General features: G+C 42.7%; 1 protein-coding gene across 3 annotated transcripts in view; it reads left to right on the top strand.

Annotated features, from left to right (window-relative positions):
- ZNF516 (zinc finger protein 516) overlaps positions 1-18,336 on the top strand; it is a 105,024-nt gene that overhangs the window by 45,119 nt on the left and 41,569 nt on the right. For all 3 annotated transcript variants that reach the window (XM_072852845.1, XM_072852847.1, XM_072852846.1), the window contains one exon: positions 1,475-3,505. In XM_072852845.1, coding sequence (XP_072708946.1) covers positions 1,600-3,505 — 1,906 coding nt within the window. In that variant the 5' untranslated portion in view covers positions 1,475-1,599. The remainder of the gene's footprint in view (positions 1-1,474; positions 3,506-18,336) is intronic.

Below are 18,336 nucleotides of genomic sequence, written 5' to 3'. Positions count from 1 at the left end.
GGATACTAGATATGCAGAAAATCAAACCCAGAAATGAATGGTCTTGTAGCAAATAAGAGGGCTAGATTAACTTAAACATAATGAAGTTATTCTATAGTGTGTAATTGGGATGAGCATTGCATCAGTTTACCTTGCTTTTTGTTAGGCTCATGCTGGTGATGTGGTTAGACTATTTATTTATTTACCTATTGAAGAAACTCAGAGGTGAATACAAAAAGAAACCTTAAAATTTGCAACTGTAGATCTGTAGCTATTTAAGTGATGGATGTGTGAGTATATAGTCTTGTTACTGCTCTGCGTATTTTTAGCTACATTTTAAGAAGCTGATGTTTTCTTAATGTAGTAATAGATTGGTTCTCTTTATTAGAGAATACAGTATTCTTTGATCTTAGTCATGTGGTGTTTGTAGTACTTAATGAGGATAGGAAGGGGGGAAGATTTTTGTTTTACAGTGTGGTAATTGGAAAAGAAACAGTCTATGGAGATCTTAACCATTGGGTTTTGCCATATACAACGTGGAGAATTGCTGGTGTGTTGCATCTTGCATAGCTGAGGTAGATATTGACACTTCCATTTAATCATGACAAGATACAAAAGCTTTTAAACTTCCATTAATCTGTTTTGTTAATCAAAGTTGTTTCTTGTTTTGTTTGTTTGTTTATGGTTAAGATTCTGTTTCATGGAGGTGGGTGGTGCTGTGGTTCCCAGTATGTCTTGTTGACATAAATCACTCACTTTTAAGATCATTTGATACCTACACACATTATCAGTTTACTTTGTTAGACTGAGACTAAATATTACACTTCAAGGGTTTTTTTCCTTCATTGTCCGTCAGGAAATAACTTAGTTTTCCTGGATGCTTTGTCAGGCTCTGGATTCTTGTTTTCTCTCTAATCAAAGTACTGAGCGTCCTCAGCCTCCGCGCCTGCTCTGTGCATGCCACATCAAGCACAGCAGAGCTGTCTGAGACGCAAAGTAATGCAGTTGCCAGCAGGAATATGATACTTGCTAAAGTCTCTAGGAAAGCCTTTTATCTTTGGCAAGTAAGTATTTTACATGAAATTACACATGATGGTAAAGCCACAGATTTAAAGTGTAATAACCCCCTCAAGAAATGTTTTCCTCATTTAAGGTGTATTTTTAGCCACTTCTGCCTGGTTTTAAAACAAAAAATATTTTTAAAGTTTGCACTTTTTTAAAGACACTGTGATGTCAGCGTATGGAAATGAATGTTTGCTCTTTTTTGGATTTCACTTGTTTATTAATGATGCTTGCCATTGAAGTCTAGAATATCAGCAAAAGGAGAAGCTTCTGCTTTTTGGTGCAATAAATTGTAGTATAGTATGCTTCTGACTGTGGGGTGAGTGATGGAATGATGGAAGTTGTTGAATTAAAAATAGGAATAGGTTTAAATACTTTTAAGAATATGTTTACACAATTTCTGTACATTTGTGTGATTTTGTTCTTGTTTCAGGTGATCTATGCCATCTGCTTACAGAGCACACGGAAATAAATCGGCGCTTCGGACTCTCTCGAGCAGCTGAAAGGAGAAACGTTATCCTGAGAATGAAGCAATAAAACATCTCTCTGCAGAACCGTATGATTGAAAATGCGGTCCAGCCCTCCTCTGCTGCCGGACATGCTTTTGTCCTCCTGCCCCACTTACCCGATGTTGCAGTAATACAGATGGATCGTAGTAGAGAGGCAGAAATGGAGTTACGGAGATCCTCCAGCCCAGGCAAGCTAAGCAAGAATGACATGGACACTGACAAGACCATGTGCCACAGCTGCTGCATCTGCGGTAAAAGTTTCCCTTTTCAGAGCTCCTTGTCGCAGCACATGAGGAAGCACACAGGCGAGAAGCCCTACAAATGCCCTTACTGCGATCACAGAGCTTCCCAAAAGGGCAACCTGAAGATCCACATCCGTAGTCACAGAACAGGCACTTTAAGTCAGGGGCACGAGGCAGAGATGGGAGAGGCGCAGCTGGGGGAGATGGGAGTTTCGGAGGGCCTCGGCGGGTGCACCAGCCCCACTAAAAGTACGTCTGCCTGCAACAAGATCTTGAACGGTACCGCTCAGGTAGATAACAGCAAGATCTTGCTGAGAAGCAGCAAGAAGGAGGTTGTGGAGGCAGCCCCAGCCGAGGAGGATGGCAAGCTGACCTCTTACCAGTGCACCTTCTGCAAAAACAAATTTGAAAGGAAGAAGGACCTGGAGCAGCACCTGCACCAGGTCCACAAACCGTTCAAGTGCAGGTTGTGTAGCTACATGACCCTGAGGGAGGAGACGCTGTTAAACCACATAGAGAAGGACCATATAACAGCTCAGGTTCCAAATGGGGAGGCCTACACCGAGAACTGCAAGAGCGAGCTGAGTGCCGGCGAGTTTCCATGCGAAGTCTGCGGTCAGGCCTTTAGCCAAACCTGGTTCCTGAAAGCTCATATGAAAAAGCACAGGGGGTCATTTGATCATGGGTGCCACATTTGTGGCAGGAGATTCAAAGAGCCCTGGTTTCTCAAAAACCACATGAAGTCGCATGGCCCCAAGACCGGGAGCAAAAACAAACCAAAAAATGATTCGGAGCTCATAGCCACTATCAATGACGTGATACAGGAGGAGATGATTGTGACGGGCCTGTCTCTGTATGAAGTTTGCACCAAGTGTGGAAATCTGTTTACAAATATGGAAAGCCTGAAAGCGCATAACGCTGTTCACTATCGGGCGCAGCGGAGCAGCGCCGGGGATAAAGCTGAGGGCTTAACTGATGGGAGCCTAAGCTCCTCAGTAACGAAGCAGTTTTTCTTGCAGTCTCTCAATCTAAGGCCATCTGTAGGGCTGGATAGAGTTACAAGAGGACAGCCTGGGAAAAGAGTAGCTGAGCTGGATCCGGTCAGTAGCTACCAAGCTTGGCAGCTGGCCACCAAAGGAAAAGTAGTAGAGCCCTCTGAGTATGTGAAGTATGTGGGATGGGACGAGGCCCTGGCGGATGCGGACGTGACTTACGACAAGGATAAGAGAGAGTATATCCTCGTCAACCAGGAGAAGCGCAAGCGAGACCAGGACTTGCCCAGCTCTTCCAGCAACCCCAAGAAGAAGAGCTGCACCAGCGGGCGCCCGGAGAAAACCGGCGGTGCTCCACCAGGGGAGAGCTGCCCGCTCGCCCAGGGGGACCTGGACTACCGCCCCGCCTCGCGGCAGAGCCGGCGGGCCACCCAGAACAAGTCTACTGAGTGCTTCGAGTGCGGGAAGATCTTCCGCACCTACCACCAAATGGTGCTGCACTCCCGGGTGCACCGCAAGGAGCGGAGGAGCTGCGGCGAGGGCGGGACGGCCACCCAGCCTGACCGCTATGGCTCCAGCAGCGAGGAAGGGGACTCGGGGTCCGTCAGCGGGCCCAGCACCCCTGGCTCCGCGTCTGCCCCAGAGGACTCTGTCACCTCCGGCCTGGGGGAGGAGGGAGCCGAGGAAAGCTCGGAGGAGGGAGCAGCCGAACCCTTGCTAGGTAAGATTGCTCCCAGCCTTGCCCTGCTCACTGTCACTCGTCCCTGCGTCTCCTGGTGCAGGACGTGGTGATGAGCAGAGGGAGAGATGTGTGAAAGCACGCGAGAGGTTTAAAGATGGTGTGGATGGGGTCCTGTGCCTGCTGAGCGCTGCCGGTTGTCTTGGCATGGCAACTCGTTTTTTCTGGCGTGGGTAATAAAAGCGAGATAGAGGATGTCTTCATAAGGTGCGGGTGAACTTGTATTTTGGTGAAGGACACCTGAGAAGTATCTTAGTTGCCTATAGCAATGCTGTAGGGTAGGTAGTGTCTTCCCTGGACATCTTTGGGGCTGTTTTTCCCTGATTTATAAGCGTCCTGTGCACTGTTCTGCCTGTAGCGTGCAGGTGTAGCAAGGGCACAGCCTGTGTGGTGTAGCCCTGAAGCGCGTAAACTTATTATCGCCAGCGTGAGAGGCGTTTCTCTCCTCTTCTCTGCTTCGCTTCCCAAATTGTGTTTATAACTCCAAAGGCTATAATTAATCTCTCTGGATTAAAGCGGTCCTTTGAGCCTAACACTACTAAATGGAACAAATTATTCTCCAAATAGCAGCAAAGTAAATATTTAAAAGAACACCATTAAGCACTTTTGTATCTTTTTTTTTTAATATTTTATTTTTGTTGTTCACCATTCTTTGTTTATAATACCCTCTTAGAAATGTGAGATTAACCATTCTTTCCTTATTAGTCTTGCGCTGGTTTTTTGTTTGTTTTCTGTTTGGCGAACAATAACTTTTTCCTCTCATTTTCCTTCCTTTTGTTGTGAAGAACATGGTTATCTGTGAGTTAAACTCATTTTCAAGACCATTGCGGATGAAGTAATCTGCACCATTGTGGAAGGGGGTGGGTTTATTCAATTAGCTGTGTTCTTTCAGGATTTTATATAATGTTGTGCTTTCTCCACTGGCTACAGACCCCGCAGCAGCAAAGCAACATTTTCCAGAATTGTGTATTAATAGTTACATGTTTTTCATAAAGTTTCGAAGCAATGTTGGATGTATTTTTTTTGTCATTAAGCTTCTTTCGTGAAAGTCCCATGGTTTTAGAACAACTAAAGTTGGGGCTGACACTGCTTGGCAATATAACTTTCGAAATGCAAGATGGAGAGGGAAGAGAGCTCCAAAGGACTGAAATTGTAAAAAATTAAACCCATCTGTTTGTCCTTAAAACTTACAAGAACGGTCTTAACTTGATTTTGCTACATCTTGGATCAAGTCCTCGATGGACAAATTGGGTGTGCGCTAGAACAGAAATGTAAATTAAACCAAGAACTCTACTTTTTTTAATGCTTTCTTGCCTTTTCCATAAACTACAACTCTAAAAAGTCATAGCAACAAGCTGACTTAAATACTTTCACTGTGATTATTTGCCCATTTAAAAGACTCAGAATTTGACTTTCCCATCTGCTGTTGGATTTTGGACACTTAAAGTTCTTACGAAGCATACATACTTACTTTGTGTGAAAATCCATCAGCTGCCACCTGAAACACCTCCATACAGTTGACACAAGATGCAGTGATAAAACTGCAGCTCTGTCTGGAGTTAAATGGGGCTGCCATGTTTTAGTGGTGTAAAGTACAGTGCCCTTATAGAAGGTGCTGTGGTGGAAAACCGTCTCTCTGGAGATGGGCTGAAAACACCGAAACACTTCTTCACATGATGTTCAAATAAGAAAGCTGTTCTTATGCACTCTCTGTATTAAGCACTTTATTTTTAATAAGAGGAGCTGTCTCATCTCTTTGCCTGTCGCGCTTCTTGTTTCAACTCAAGCTCTCAGCCCTTGTTGCAGGAGTGAAAGGTGCGAGTTAAAGTCACACGGCAGTTTCTCTCTCAGGAATTAAGGTGACTAGCTTAACCAGTGTCACTAGCCAACACCTGGAAACTCATTTCTTTGGGTGCCAAATTGGTCTTTATCTTCTTTAACTGTAAAGAAATAGAAAACTGATGGTCCTAAATAAAGGTCTATCTTGGAAAAGGGATGTGTTTGCATTGGTGGGCTGGGAGGGTGGCTGCTGCATCTTATATTTGCTAACGTCACAGCTGAAGAGCTAATCAATTAGTTAATTGGCTAATAAGAAACGTTTTAATCTTATGGCCAAGAGAAATATCACTGTGTCAATGAAGAGAACATTTTTTACAAGTGACAAAGAGTTTTTGGATTCGAAAGAAAGTTGTTTTTTGGGTTTTTGTTTGGTTTTGGGTTTGGTTTTTTTTAAGGAGTTTTCATAGGCCAATGTTCAAGACTTAAGTTTCTCAATTTTCTCTTTGGTATGCAGATTTACTGACACTGCCCTTGCATTGTTTTCTAAGGGACTGGAGTCCTTCTGTCCAGCAGGCTGTAGGATTAGTTTTACTCTCCTGCAGATTGCTGCTTTAACTCAAGCGGCTTGCTTTCCCTCTCCTATGAACAGAAACTTGAGGTGTACAGTATATAGGCCAAATTCTGCCCTCATGTGTACTCCAGCTAAAATCAGGTGTTCTGATATGGCCTTGAAGCACATTTTGTCCTAGAAGTGCTGCGGTTTGCTATCCTCTGCTGCGGCTTTTTGTAGTTATTCTTGCTGGTGAAGCTTTTCCGTCGAGAGCCGTGCTCCAGCCCCACGGACAGCATCCCTCCCCAGTGGAGGCGGGCAAGCAGCACTCTCGGTTCCTGTTCCTGACATGCCTTCTGCGGTATTATTTTTACTCAGGCTGTGGTCAGGAAAATCTTGTGCTACTCATAAGGTTATATAATATCTGTAGGGTTTTTTTTTACTTTCATATCTTTACTTTTTTCCCTCCCTTTGACACATTACTGTGCTATCCTGGGTCAGAAAAGGGCCTTGAGACTGCCAACTATTGAATGTTGTGGCCTTGACTCAGCTGAAAGTACTTCTTTGTGCGTCTAATTCTTAAGACTCTTAGTAGTCCTGTTGACACACAGTGTCTTGCAGCAGGGAAGCTGGCAATGCACCTCCGTGGTCACTTAGGGCCAACAGATGTTGGGGATGAGGGTGACTGGGCCTGGGAAGTACTGAATAGGGCTTATTGCACCTAAGCAAGAATTGCACCTTGCATGTGAAATGGGGTTGAGAGCCTCCAGGGTAGGCACTTCTTCGCTCTTAACACATCAGTAATTTGCCTCTGCTGTGTACGTAGAGTAACATAATGATTTCTCAGGCACGGGGGTAGTGTTTGCAAACCCAGCTTATCAGCTGCCAGGGGGTGAGCTAGCTGGTTACAAAATGCTTTCCATCTTGTTGGAAGGAGGGTAAAAATCAGTTTTCTAGAGTCACACAGGCGGTGTACCGCCTGATACCTGTCATACGAAGATATATGCATGATGTATATATGCTTCACATGATGGGTATGTGGGAAGAGGTGGCTCAGAGCACATTTGCTCTGTTAAGAGCAGCCTTTAAATATTTTCGAGGTCTTCCTGCCCCAGATGAGTCTTCGTTTTCATTTGGCATTCAAGCCACTAGCAAACTGTGCCTGAATTTCCACCGAGTTGCATCCAAGGCTGTTTGGATCACCTGTGAGTTGTTGCTCAGCACTTCCCCAACTTGAGGCGCTTTTTTTGTGATTTTAATTTTAAACTAAAAAAAACCCCAGAGCTATGACTGAGAGAGTAGAGGGGGATTATGCATGTGCTGATAAAAGTGGAAGGGAAAATACTCTTATTTTTTAGATCTTTCAGCTTCTCAACTAAAATGTAGTTTTAGGTATGCCAAAGAAATAATTCAGCCTGTGTGCATTCGGTGGTTAGTATTTTTAAGGCTCAGTGTGGGCCCCCTCATTGTCATGGAGTGTTTAGCAGTTGAGGGTGTTACAGTTTGTTACATTAGGCACTATGAACTATTTCAGTCCTGAAATGAAGAAGGAAGTATAATTTTTGAGGCTGTGACTGCTGCTGGCAGGTGGGAAGATGAAAAGAAGTGAAAACGATTTAAATACCACTTGGTGCTCAGCAAACATGTAGTAAGAGCACAGGCCTGTGATACCCCAGTCAGTAAGGGAGTGCCATAAAGGTACTTCTTTTTGCATGTAAGTGCCAGAGTGGGCAGGAAGTAAATGTTAAAGGTAATCTAGGGAGGGGGGGAAAAAAGGAGAAGAAAAAGAAAAGGAGTGTTGTTTAGGAATGAAGGAGAGGAATGCTGCTTCTAGCCTGACCTTGCCAGGGAAGGATGGCAGTGACAGGAGAGGATGTCGCACCTCACAGGGAATGCTGCTTCTGGTGAAACCCATCTCCTCCATTTTGTTTCCTTTCTCTCCTGCCTCTTCTCTCCCTTTTCTTTTTATTTTTTTCCCTTCTGTCAGACTCCTCCGGATTTTTGAAATGCTTTAAGGAGAGACTGATTCACTCTTACTCAACACATGCCGTTTTTATTACTCTGGCTAATGCAGGAAGGGGCTGATTGCGAGTGAGAACTGTTGTGCTAGGCCCTGTACGAACACAGCTTTAGGCCCAAGGAGCTCGTAGTCTGAATAGATGAGGTGGGCACAAGTTGCTAGACTGAACAGAATATGAAATAAACCCCCAGACAATGAATACAAAAAACAGTGGTGCGTGGCTGCATTTGGTTTGTGTCAGGAATTACCAGTGGTATGGTGGGACTTCTTCAGGAGAAGATGAGCTCCATGAAGGGGCAAGACAAGAGATGGGGGTAGGGTGCGGGGAGGAGAGAAAGGGGAATGGGGGGAGGCAGAGGGGAGCAGGACCTTGGTGAAGGGCGCTGTGCCATGCGATGAGGTTTCGAAGAGGAGGGGAGGCTGAAAAGAGGTGTGGGATGGCGTTGGGGTGCCTTGGCACCCACCAAGGCAGTGCCAGGGTGTTGGGTGTCTCGCACTGAAGCCATGAGGGCTCGTGACGCCCTGCACTCGGAGGCGGGTAACTCCCAGAGGATTTCCATGTGAAAACCAGAAGGTCTGGAGCAGTCACACGAATGGGAGGCAGCAGCAGCAGCAGCAGCACGCCTTGTCCATGCCTGCCAGTGGACGCACTGTCTTCTTGTTACCCATCTGCTAAAAAGTCTGAACTCTCAGCTCCCTCCTTGGTTTTCAGCTTAAGCAAAAAAAAAAAAAAAAAGAAGAGGAGCAGTGCCTGGTTTTGGAGCTCTTTGTGTTTGTTACATTTTAAAAACTCTCAGAAATCCATGGCCAAACACTGATTTAGTATCTTTATTAGTAAATTGAAGGAGAAGGGACAGCTGCCTGTGAATTACTTACAAGTTATACAAACTGGGGGATGTAACACATACCATTTATCCCAGGCATGTTACAAGAAAATCCTATACGTAGATTGGAATGCTTGAACAGAAACGTAACGACATTAGTAACTTTTGTGAAAGAAGAAGAGTAGGAGAGATTTATGAAGCATAAATTTGGACTTTGTTTTGGTCAGATATAAATTATAACAAATCCAAGAGCTGGAATTTTAACAAAAAGTGCCTAATTTCATAAGGCTTTTGATTTAAAATAAATCAAAAGTAAAAATTGTCCAGAGTTGCTTTAATTTTCCAGTAAAATAGCGAGTCTGTAGTTTGGAGGAGGAGAGGAACAGTAAGAATAAAACAGCTAAGCAAGTGAAAACAGAAAAACAAAAATGTATAGTAACTCCAAAGAAGAGAGGAAGATAGTCCTAGTAAATGTATTCTGTTGCCAAAGTGAGTGCATGAAACACAGCTGCCAGTATCCAGTACCAGGACTTCATTGTTCTGCTTAGAAGAAAAAATGTTCCTCTGTGTGCAAGGGAAGTCCTCTCCACTGCTTAAAAATCAAACATTTTTACTATATATCTTAATCAAATAATTACACTTCAGATACTTCTCATGTGAGACTCTCACTGTAAATCCCACAGTATAATGCCACTGAAGGCAGTGCTGTTGGGACATTTTACACCAAATGAAGATCTTACACCAAATGTGCAGTCTTAAGTATGTTGCAGTTACTTAGCATATTTATTTTGCAGAATAAGCATACAACAAATTGGAGAATGTCTCAGTGCTGGACAACTGGTAACTACTGCCCCAGGCTTCCGAGAAGTGAGGTAGTTTCAACAAAGAACAGTGTCTTGGTGGCTGCTGTTAGATCCCTGCCACAAAGATAAAAATGTTACACTGTGATTACACACTTCACGAGTTAATTTTGGCATTGCTGAGGAGTGGTTGTTGGAATATAAAACCCCCTCAACTTTTCAACCCCAGCTAATTGTTTTGGTTGTTAGCGCCAGTGGGATTAGTGCCAGGACTTTCAAATACAGTAAGCTGATGCTTCAAATCATAGGGGAAGTTGGGCAGAGGCAAGGACCCTGTGCTTGCAGAAGTAGGATCCGTTAGGCGTTGTTTGGGACTTTGCAAAGTTCAGACTGTTCCTTAAAGCAAATTCGGTGGATCAGGACTAGATCAGTTACCTAGTTTGAACGCACCTAATAATACCGGTAAGAAATTTCTCTTTTATATATACCTTGCTGTAATGCACATAGTCCAATCCTGATGCATGTAGCAAAGCCACATGCGGTGTGATATTTTCTCATGATGTTTTCTCTGCAAAGCACTGCAGGTTGGAGCATCATTTTTGACCAGTACAGGTCTGTGTGTATCTCCACAGCAGCACTTCGTTACCTCTTCCCTCCCCTTTGGGCTCTTGTATGCTCCTCAGGACTGCAGAGGATATCTCCTATGTGCGAGTATATTCCTGTGGTGCTGCAATCAGCAATAGCTTTTTATTTTTATTTATCTTTAACTGTGGGTTGACATGATTGGGAAGAAGAACTGAGGGAACAGAACAAAATAGAAATTAATGCTGATCATCCCAAGGAAATGGCTAACAAGAAAAGTTCTGGCAGCCAGAATCACTGAAGTGTGTATTGAGGGGAGAGGAAGAGAGAAGAGCCATAGGACATCTAGAAGTGTGGTTGAAACCTCCCCCGGCACGTGTACCTCGCACACGTGAAGTTGCTTGGCCCTTCTTTATTTTAGGCTGGTGGTGGGAGCTGTGCTTCAAGAAGCTCATGCAAGAAGTGTTTGACTGGAACAGGGCAGCAGTGCTTTGGGAGAATGCAGTCTGTACCCTTTAACGCTATGCATTACCCTGACATCATACCAACTAAGGAACTTTTAACGATTGCCCTGTAGGCATCTTGGGTAATTTCCACTGTGTTCCTGAGTACCATGCGCTGCATTACTAGGTCCTGTTTTACTCAGTCTCATGTAATGTGGGTGGCCAGCAAGAGTGTCAAACAGTAATTCAGGTTCCTCTAGCAACAGGGCAGGGTGATGAGGAACAGATAACACACAGTCAGCTGAAGTCAGAACTAAGGCTTGCTGGCTGAGCTTGAGATACTTCAGTAGATGAATGACTTCTCACGACAGAGATTGCCTTTATTGTTGCTCAGAGAGAACTTCTTTTGCAGCATTTTGAAGTTACTAATGCAACTGAGGCACTGTTTTTATTCCTTGCGAACGTTTCAGTGGGGGTCTTGTTTAAGTATCAAAGAATTTTGTGCAGGGTATTTTGATACAGCATGTCAAAGACACTTCTGTATTTAGCTTTAACTGTTAGTGTTCCTTTTTTGCAGGTTACCATATACAATAAGAAGAGACACAATTAGACAGAAGTATTGTTTAGACAGTTTATTGTAGCTGTAGGTCTGTGATATGAGCGGCCAAAGCGTAGCTCAGTTTGGAAGAAAATTTTGTACCAAGATGCTAAGGGAGAGGTAGGTTTACCCTGCCTTTATTTTATCTGTTAGAAAGCAAGGAAGTGAGTGTGGTTTCTTAAAGGTAGGTGATAGTAGGATAAACTTTGCCCTGAAGCTTATGTAAGATGCCCAAAGCAAGATTAGTTCTTCATACTTCTTCTGCAGCTTTTGGAAATGTCACAAGGGCTGCTTCTAAGGATTGCTGGTGTCTATGTTTAGTCCTCCCTGAATTGCCAATCTCCATTCCGTGCTTACTGAACACTAGCATTTAAAAAAAAATATTTCCAAGGCTGTGGAAAGCTGTTAGCCATCTTGATTTCAGTTTGTGCATTCAAAAATACCCCTTCATGTTTAAGTCAGTTGCACAGGGGTTCCAGTTTTCATAGTAGGCTTTTAGCTCTTCTTCAGCAAGTATTATAAACATCTGCATGCAGGGATGTGCACTTGGGAATCCAGCTGCACAGTAACTCAGCTTTCTCAAAACCCTCACTTCTTGACACCTACCCTGCCCTTGCTGCCTTGTAAAAGCCAGTTTAGCAATTCTGGTATCTCTTAGTACTGGATGTTTCTATTACATCAAGCTATAGCATGTGAAATACTGTTCTGTGACATTTACAATCATAAGATCACATTGTGTAGTGCTTTTATTTTCTAGCAGTTTCTGATTAGGGAGCGAGGACTTCCTTCCCCCCCAGCTAGTAAAACAAGATTCAGGCAATGAAAATTGCAGTGGTAGTGTTTTTAATCTAATTTCCAAATATTTCGGTAGTGCTGTGGCTGTGTTTAGTGGGATTCTAGTGATCTGTAAATGACTGCTAACGAGGGAGTTGTGTAGATGTCTTTGATGTTAAATCTTTTTGCTGCTCTTACCATTATGGTTCACAGTTTGCCCTTCATCCATCTTAAACAGAGTCAGGTTTTCTTTGTTATTAACGCGTTAGGTTTCGCAGTAGATGCTCTCAGTGGATATGGTGGGCTAAATTCTGTGGGAGCTGAAACCTGGTGGAGTCCCAGGGCTGCACAGGGTATAAAAGTAATGTGGGGTTTGGCCTAGTGTTGGTAGATAATTTGTTTTCCGCACGTGCATTTTACAAATACAAGTTTTACTAGGACACTTGACTTCACTTTATTACTTTTTAACCCAGTAGTCTCATTCAAGCACTGGATTACTTTAACTTGAATGGGCCTGACTGTGGTACCAGTCATACCAGTAAAAGTCAAGAGCAACTTAGCTGCAGGCACAGGAACACTTTACAGTGAGAGCATCAATAACTTCATCTTCAGTTTTCTCTTGGTTGCCTACAAGATTTATCAGCAGCAAACCTGGATCTTTGGGGAGATGAAAAGCATATAGTGAATTTTATGGAAGCTGTGGAGGAAAACTTTGAGGTTTTTCATTATAATTTTCAATGCTCTAGTTCTTGAATGAGGCTTTTGAATCTTTGTTGCGCTTGGTGTGTGACTGTTACTGTGCCATATTTTGTGACTGATATCTAGACGTTATTTTCAATGCCCGGAATGGATTTGTAAATGTGTAGGGGACTTATTTTCATGGTGAGTTTTGTTTTCCTTGTTTATAGACAGCACGGGTTTGAACTGGCAAATTGCTGAATGCGTTGGCCCTGATCCAGCAAAACTCGTAACTGCTGGCTTGATTTTAAGCATATGGGCAGTCAGGTTGGAGTCATTATTAACTGCTTTGTTGAACCACTTGGCACCTAATGGTTAGAGAAGAATAGAAAAATCTTTCTTTTCTGTAATCGATGCCAGTGTAAATTGCGTATCCTGAAATGTACTGTAGCATACAAACTTTACATGGGATAAGGCACAGGGGAGGAACAAGTCTCAGAATTGTCTTTTGTGGATACTCTGTTAATGGATTCGGTTACTGTTTAGTGATGCTACGGGCAAAAATCCAACACTTTGTCCTTTTAAAGTGCAGAACCTCTATTGAGAAAGTGTCCATGTGAAAGCCAAAAGTACTCTCTCAATTGATGCTTATTGTAACTTGGATATGGGTGCTTACTTAACATGGATTTAGAGCATGAGATACTCCTCCTCATACAGGACCCATGGGGGAAGATTTGCCCTTCTACTTTTTAGAACTTTGTTTTCCAGGTTGGTAATCTCAAACCTTAGCTATTACTTCATTATCTCTGTTACTTCAAATAACAGAAAAATAAATAGCCATTAAAATTATTTTTTTGTCCTATGACAGCTGTAATTTTAAGTCTTGTTTGGGAACCATAAGTTAGGGGTAGTTACTCCAAGTCAGATGTCTTCCCCCCCCCCCCAAAGGATACAGAATCACTGATTTATTTTATTTATTTATTTAAAGACTAAATTTGGGTTTAGTTTGTAATATAAGACACTCCCAAACCTTGTGTTTCTTTGAGATAACAAATTCATCAGGCAGTTGAAGGCATCAGCTACACCTAACAGCACTTCAGAGGTGTGTGTTATCTCAGGATAGCATATGTCTTGTGATGTCTTGCTGCTTAAATAGCATTTGAGGCAAGCTGCTGTCAGCAAAAACTAAATATTTGGGTGGGAAAAAAAAGCACAACCACAAGGGAAATATATGGGTTCTTTTGGAAATGTGAACCTTGGGTCTCAACGGCTTTTTTTTTTTTCCCCCCCTTCCGTGAAACATTTTCAGTGTGTTTTAACAATAGAGGTTGCACCCCAGCGTCATGATGGTGAAAGGCTGAGTGCAATGAATCGGGATGACAACAGGATGTAAAAGACTTCATCTCTTCCCATCCCCGCTGTACCCCAACGTAGCGGAGCAGATGCTGCATTTGGTCTTTGCCTTCTGCATGTTTTGCTAGGTGTGTAGCACCATTGAACCAAAGGTGTGTTCCGTTTTATGTGATTTAGCCTTTATTCAGTAGGTAGTAAAGCCTTTTTTACTAGATAATGAAGCAAATAGATCCTTCTCTTCCCTTAAAAGAGAATTCAGGAAGTACAGCTTACACTGCAGATGGAACACATTAATCCTAAAACCTCCTTATAATACTTTGCAGAAGTTTCTTGTCCTTGCACATGCCTGTATCCACACGCACAGCAATTTACCAGAAACGTCTTAACCTTAAGTGCTGTTGAAGCCTGGAGAAGCCTTAAGAAAAATAGTCAAACACAGAATGGCAAGTAAAGTTGTAACAGGAAAAAATTAATCTTTACTTGGATTGTTCTGGGACAACAAAATGGGTGCATGTAAGTGAGGATCACTTACTTGCTACTGTGGTGCTAAATATGTTTGACAAGGAAGCCTCAATGCTGTTATTTGTGTGGAAATAGGGAGTGTTGTTGTTTTCATTAGTTTATACACACAGACGTGGCATATTAGTTATAATTCAAACATAATCACTTTATTTTGCAGGTGAAGTTGGTAGGGTTTTTTATCTCTGGTGTTATCAGCATGCAAGTGCCTAATATTAAGGCTCGTAATGGAAATGAGGTATTATTAATGCATAACGAAATTTTTATATGCCGGTAAAATTTTCTGCTAGACTGACCTTTCTTGGTCAGGTATATTAGAGCAAGAATTATTTTTTTTTTTTTAATCTCTTAGGATATATTCAGTAAGTTGAAATATTGAGTTCACTCAACCAAGGCATCATGGAAAGTACTCTTCATACAGTATTTACTCAAATTCCAGTTTTGCAACTTTCTTGGAGGCCTTCAGAAGCCAAAAGGAAAGAAACATGATACCTAGGGAGGTGAAGGTTGGAATGGGCCAAAAACGTAATGTAATTAAAAACTCCGTCAAGCTGAAAAAGGTTCGAGAAAGGCAAGGCAAAAATTCAGAAAATGTGTGAGTGTATGTAACAAGCATAGGTTAATATATATATAAATGGGAAAGGGCTGATGTGTTACAGTTAGAGATGCACCCCAGTGATGTAAACAACTTCTCCTGGAAGCTCATTTATACTTCCAAGCAGACCTCTAAAGCTGACAGCCTTTCAGAGATCCCTGTTGTAGTGGGGAATGGAGGGCACACAAAAGTGCAAGCCAGAAATGTGGTCTTCTGCAATAACTGCCCTATCTGTGAATTTACTTTCTAGCGTGAATATGTTTGGTCTGATGCACAGTCTTGAAAGTATCACCCAGCATATACATTGTAAGATAAACAATCTACATTTATTTTGTTGAGGGTCTGAATTTAGAGTGAGACAAAGCGCCATTTCCGCACGTATCTCAGCGGGGCTGTGGGGGAACCAGGCACTTGGGCTGGTGCTGCCGAGAGCTGGGTGCCATGGGGCGGTGGACGGGACCTGACTGGGGGCGTTTCCCTTTGATGCAGCTCGTTGCGACGATCACGCAGTTGTGAACTGAAGGAAGAGTTGTAGAAGAGTTTGGCTTGAAGGGGTTGGTCTGGATTCAGGCTCTTAGCTGCAAACCATAGGTGCTTTATGTAGGAATGGTAGCAAATGGGAGCCTTAGGAGCAGCCTTGGAAAAAAGCTGAATCAATGGCATAAGGAAGTAAGCTGGAGGTAGGCGTGTTAAGTTTGTGTAAGCGGTGTCATGGCATTAGCTTACTAACAGGAGAAGGCCCACAAGCACGGCCGGGGCCTGGAGCAGCGCGTGCTGCGGGGAATCAGCCTGTGCAGGCACCGTTGGCGCTTGAGAAATGAGTGTTTAAAGGAAGGAAATGAGTGACCGCGGAGCGCACGTGGAGAGAAAGTGGAGCAGCAAGGAAGGAGGTGCCGTAGCTGAGCATCATCCTGTTCATGTTAGGGTGTGGGAGTGCATCGGGACAGGAGGTTACATGGTAGCTCGGCCACAACCCTGCGTGAGCAGTCCCAACACTCAAAGCCGTGCACGGCAGCAGAGCAGGTGAAAGAAAAACAGGTAAAAGTTTATTTTAGGTCCTGAGAACAGCAGAAACTGAAAAGGGAAGGAGAAGTGGTAACAGTGAATTGTACAAATGAGGGATTCTGTTTTGATACGTTGTGTGTCTTAGTGTTTCACCTGGTAAACACAAGGATGATTATATTCCTTTGTACTTTTTCATCTGAGTGTTTGAACGTTGGGAGATAATCATTATGTTTGGAGAAATACTTTGAAAGAAGACATTTGCAATACTTCTACAACTGCTTCACTTCCCTGGTATGCAGGGAAGTGGAATAAATATATTTTTATCAAAAGTGTCACTGAATGGGAAGATTCAGAATGATAAAGTGCTGGACTTCGAAAACATGACTGTTAAAACTGGTGTGTCTGGACCTCTTGGCTTAAATGTAGCATGTCATTTCAAAGGCACTAAAGCCAGATACGTAACTTGCCCCAGATGTTTAGATTCAGTGGAGCAATCACACGTGGTGTTTTGAACAAAGTTGCCTATACCCTAGTAATGGGTATTTTATGAATAATACTGTAATTCCAGACACCTTTCTTTGCCTATATCTTCACACAAATAAGTTGACACCGATGGTAAGCACTGTGTTTGTCAAACCAGCTTCAAAATCTTAATGTGTTGTTTTCTTGTTACAGATCCTTGAAAGTATTTGCTACGTTTCTTTCCTTTAATGAAATTAACAGCTTGTTGAGAGCTAAGGTTGCACGTTGGATTCGTATTCAGTTTTGCTTAGATGGAATATTTTATTTTCTGCCTTTCTTTCATTTCGGGGGCATTTATATAGTAACAGAACTTCCATTAACTCCTGCTGTTTATTCTTTACCCTTAAGCTATAGCCCTTTGTTGCGGCATCGCAGTGTTGACCCTGGAACCAATTACTGTGCATAACAACCAGACAATGATGAGGCTTATTCTGTAGCTGTTGTTTTCCAGTAGTCTCGTGTACGTAAGTCTCTCGTAGTACATAGAGCAGTAGGATAAATGTGTTTAAGAACTTTGTAACACTACCTGGCCAAAAACAACAGTAAAGGCGATACGGGAGAAAATAGGCTCCTTTGCCAATCTCTTGTTTTACAGTCCCAAGAGCGCAGCTGGGAAGGCTACAGCATTCTTCCTGCATTCGGAGAGTCGGGATGTTCTCCATTAGTTTTGATGTCTGTCTCTTCCCTGGAAGTGAGTGCATGTGCAAATGTCATACAGATGTTGTATGAAAGCTTAATTATGCCTCTCTTTACTTTAAGCTGTGGTGCTGTTCTGTTTTGACCCCCACCCCCCACCCTAAAAGGCTTTTCCTGAGAAGACAAGGGAAACCATTTTCCCATTCTTCCCTTACTCAGGGGTTAATTATATTCTGCACTGTGACTGTACCTCAGCAAAAGCTGAAGGGAAAAACAAGACTCTTCTGACAAAAAGGCGGAAGTTTTTAGGCTAGCTTAGATTTTCTGTTCTTTTTTAGGAATTAGAAGTCCTTACCAGTTTCAGCCAAAAGAATAAATCCCACCCTGAGGTTACATTTCATCCACGCGCTTTGCTTCTGAGAGAGCTTAAACCTCTCTGCTTTTTCCTTACGTTTGGTTGCTGGTCGTTGACAGCCAGCTCGCTTAAATTGTCACAGGTACAACTGTAAGCAGCTAGCAGGAACTGAAGAAACTCGGGTAATCCCACTTAGGAAATCCCCTAGTAGCTTGGTGCTCACTTGAAGCGTAAGACCAGAAATACAGTTAGTGGCAGTTAGAAAAAAAGGAAGAAAAAAAATCTTAGCTCATGAATCAAAATTAAAGGGATATTCTTTGCTCTAACTTCTGGAGTTAACATGTGTTATCCCAGCTCTTCTTATAGAGTTTTCTGTCTTCCGTATCTGGACTCCTGAAACCAGTGAAGAAATTGCTTGATTACAGTCTTAAAACTAATACCATACTCTGGTTCTGGGATGCCAGATATGCAGTCAGATTGGATAACCATGTTTATTTTTATTTTGCTGTATTTATTTCTATGTATGCCTTTGTGCCCGTTGACTTTTCATGCTTTCACAATCGCCAATATAATATCTTCCCCCTTTAAACACCCCCTCCAATGCAATAAAATGAAACAAGCCATTCTTTCAAGATGTCTGAGACCTGACTTGTTTATATTTTCAGATGAGAAATAACAAGAATAGTCTCACAATTTTTATGAACAAGTATAGCACGGAATTTTTTTTTTAGTCACCTGAATCATGAGGTAATGAGATTGTCAAAATCAGCTTCTAAGATA

This window comes from Ciconia boyciana, chromosome 2 (assembly GCF_034638445.1).
Source record: "Ciconia boyciana chromosome 2, ASM3463844v1, whole genome shotgun sequence".
Classification (NCBI taxonomy): Eukaryota; Metazoa; Chordata; class Aves; order Ciconiiformes; family Ciconiidae; genus Ciconia; species Ciconia boyciana.
Note: the sequence above shows the minus strand (reverse complement) of the source record. Positions and strands in the feature narration are given on the sequence as shown.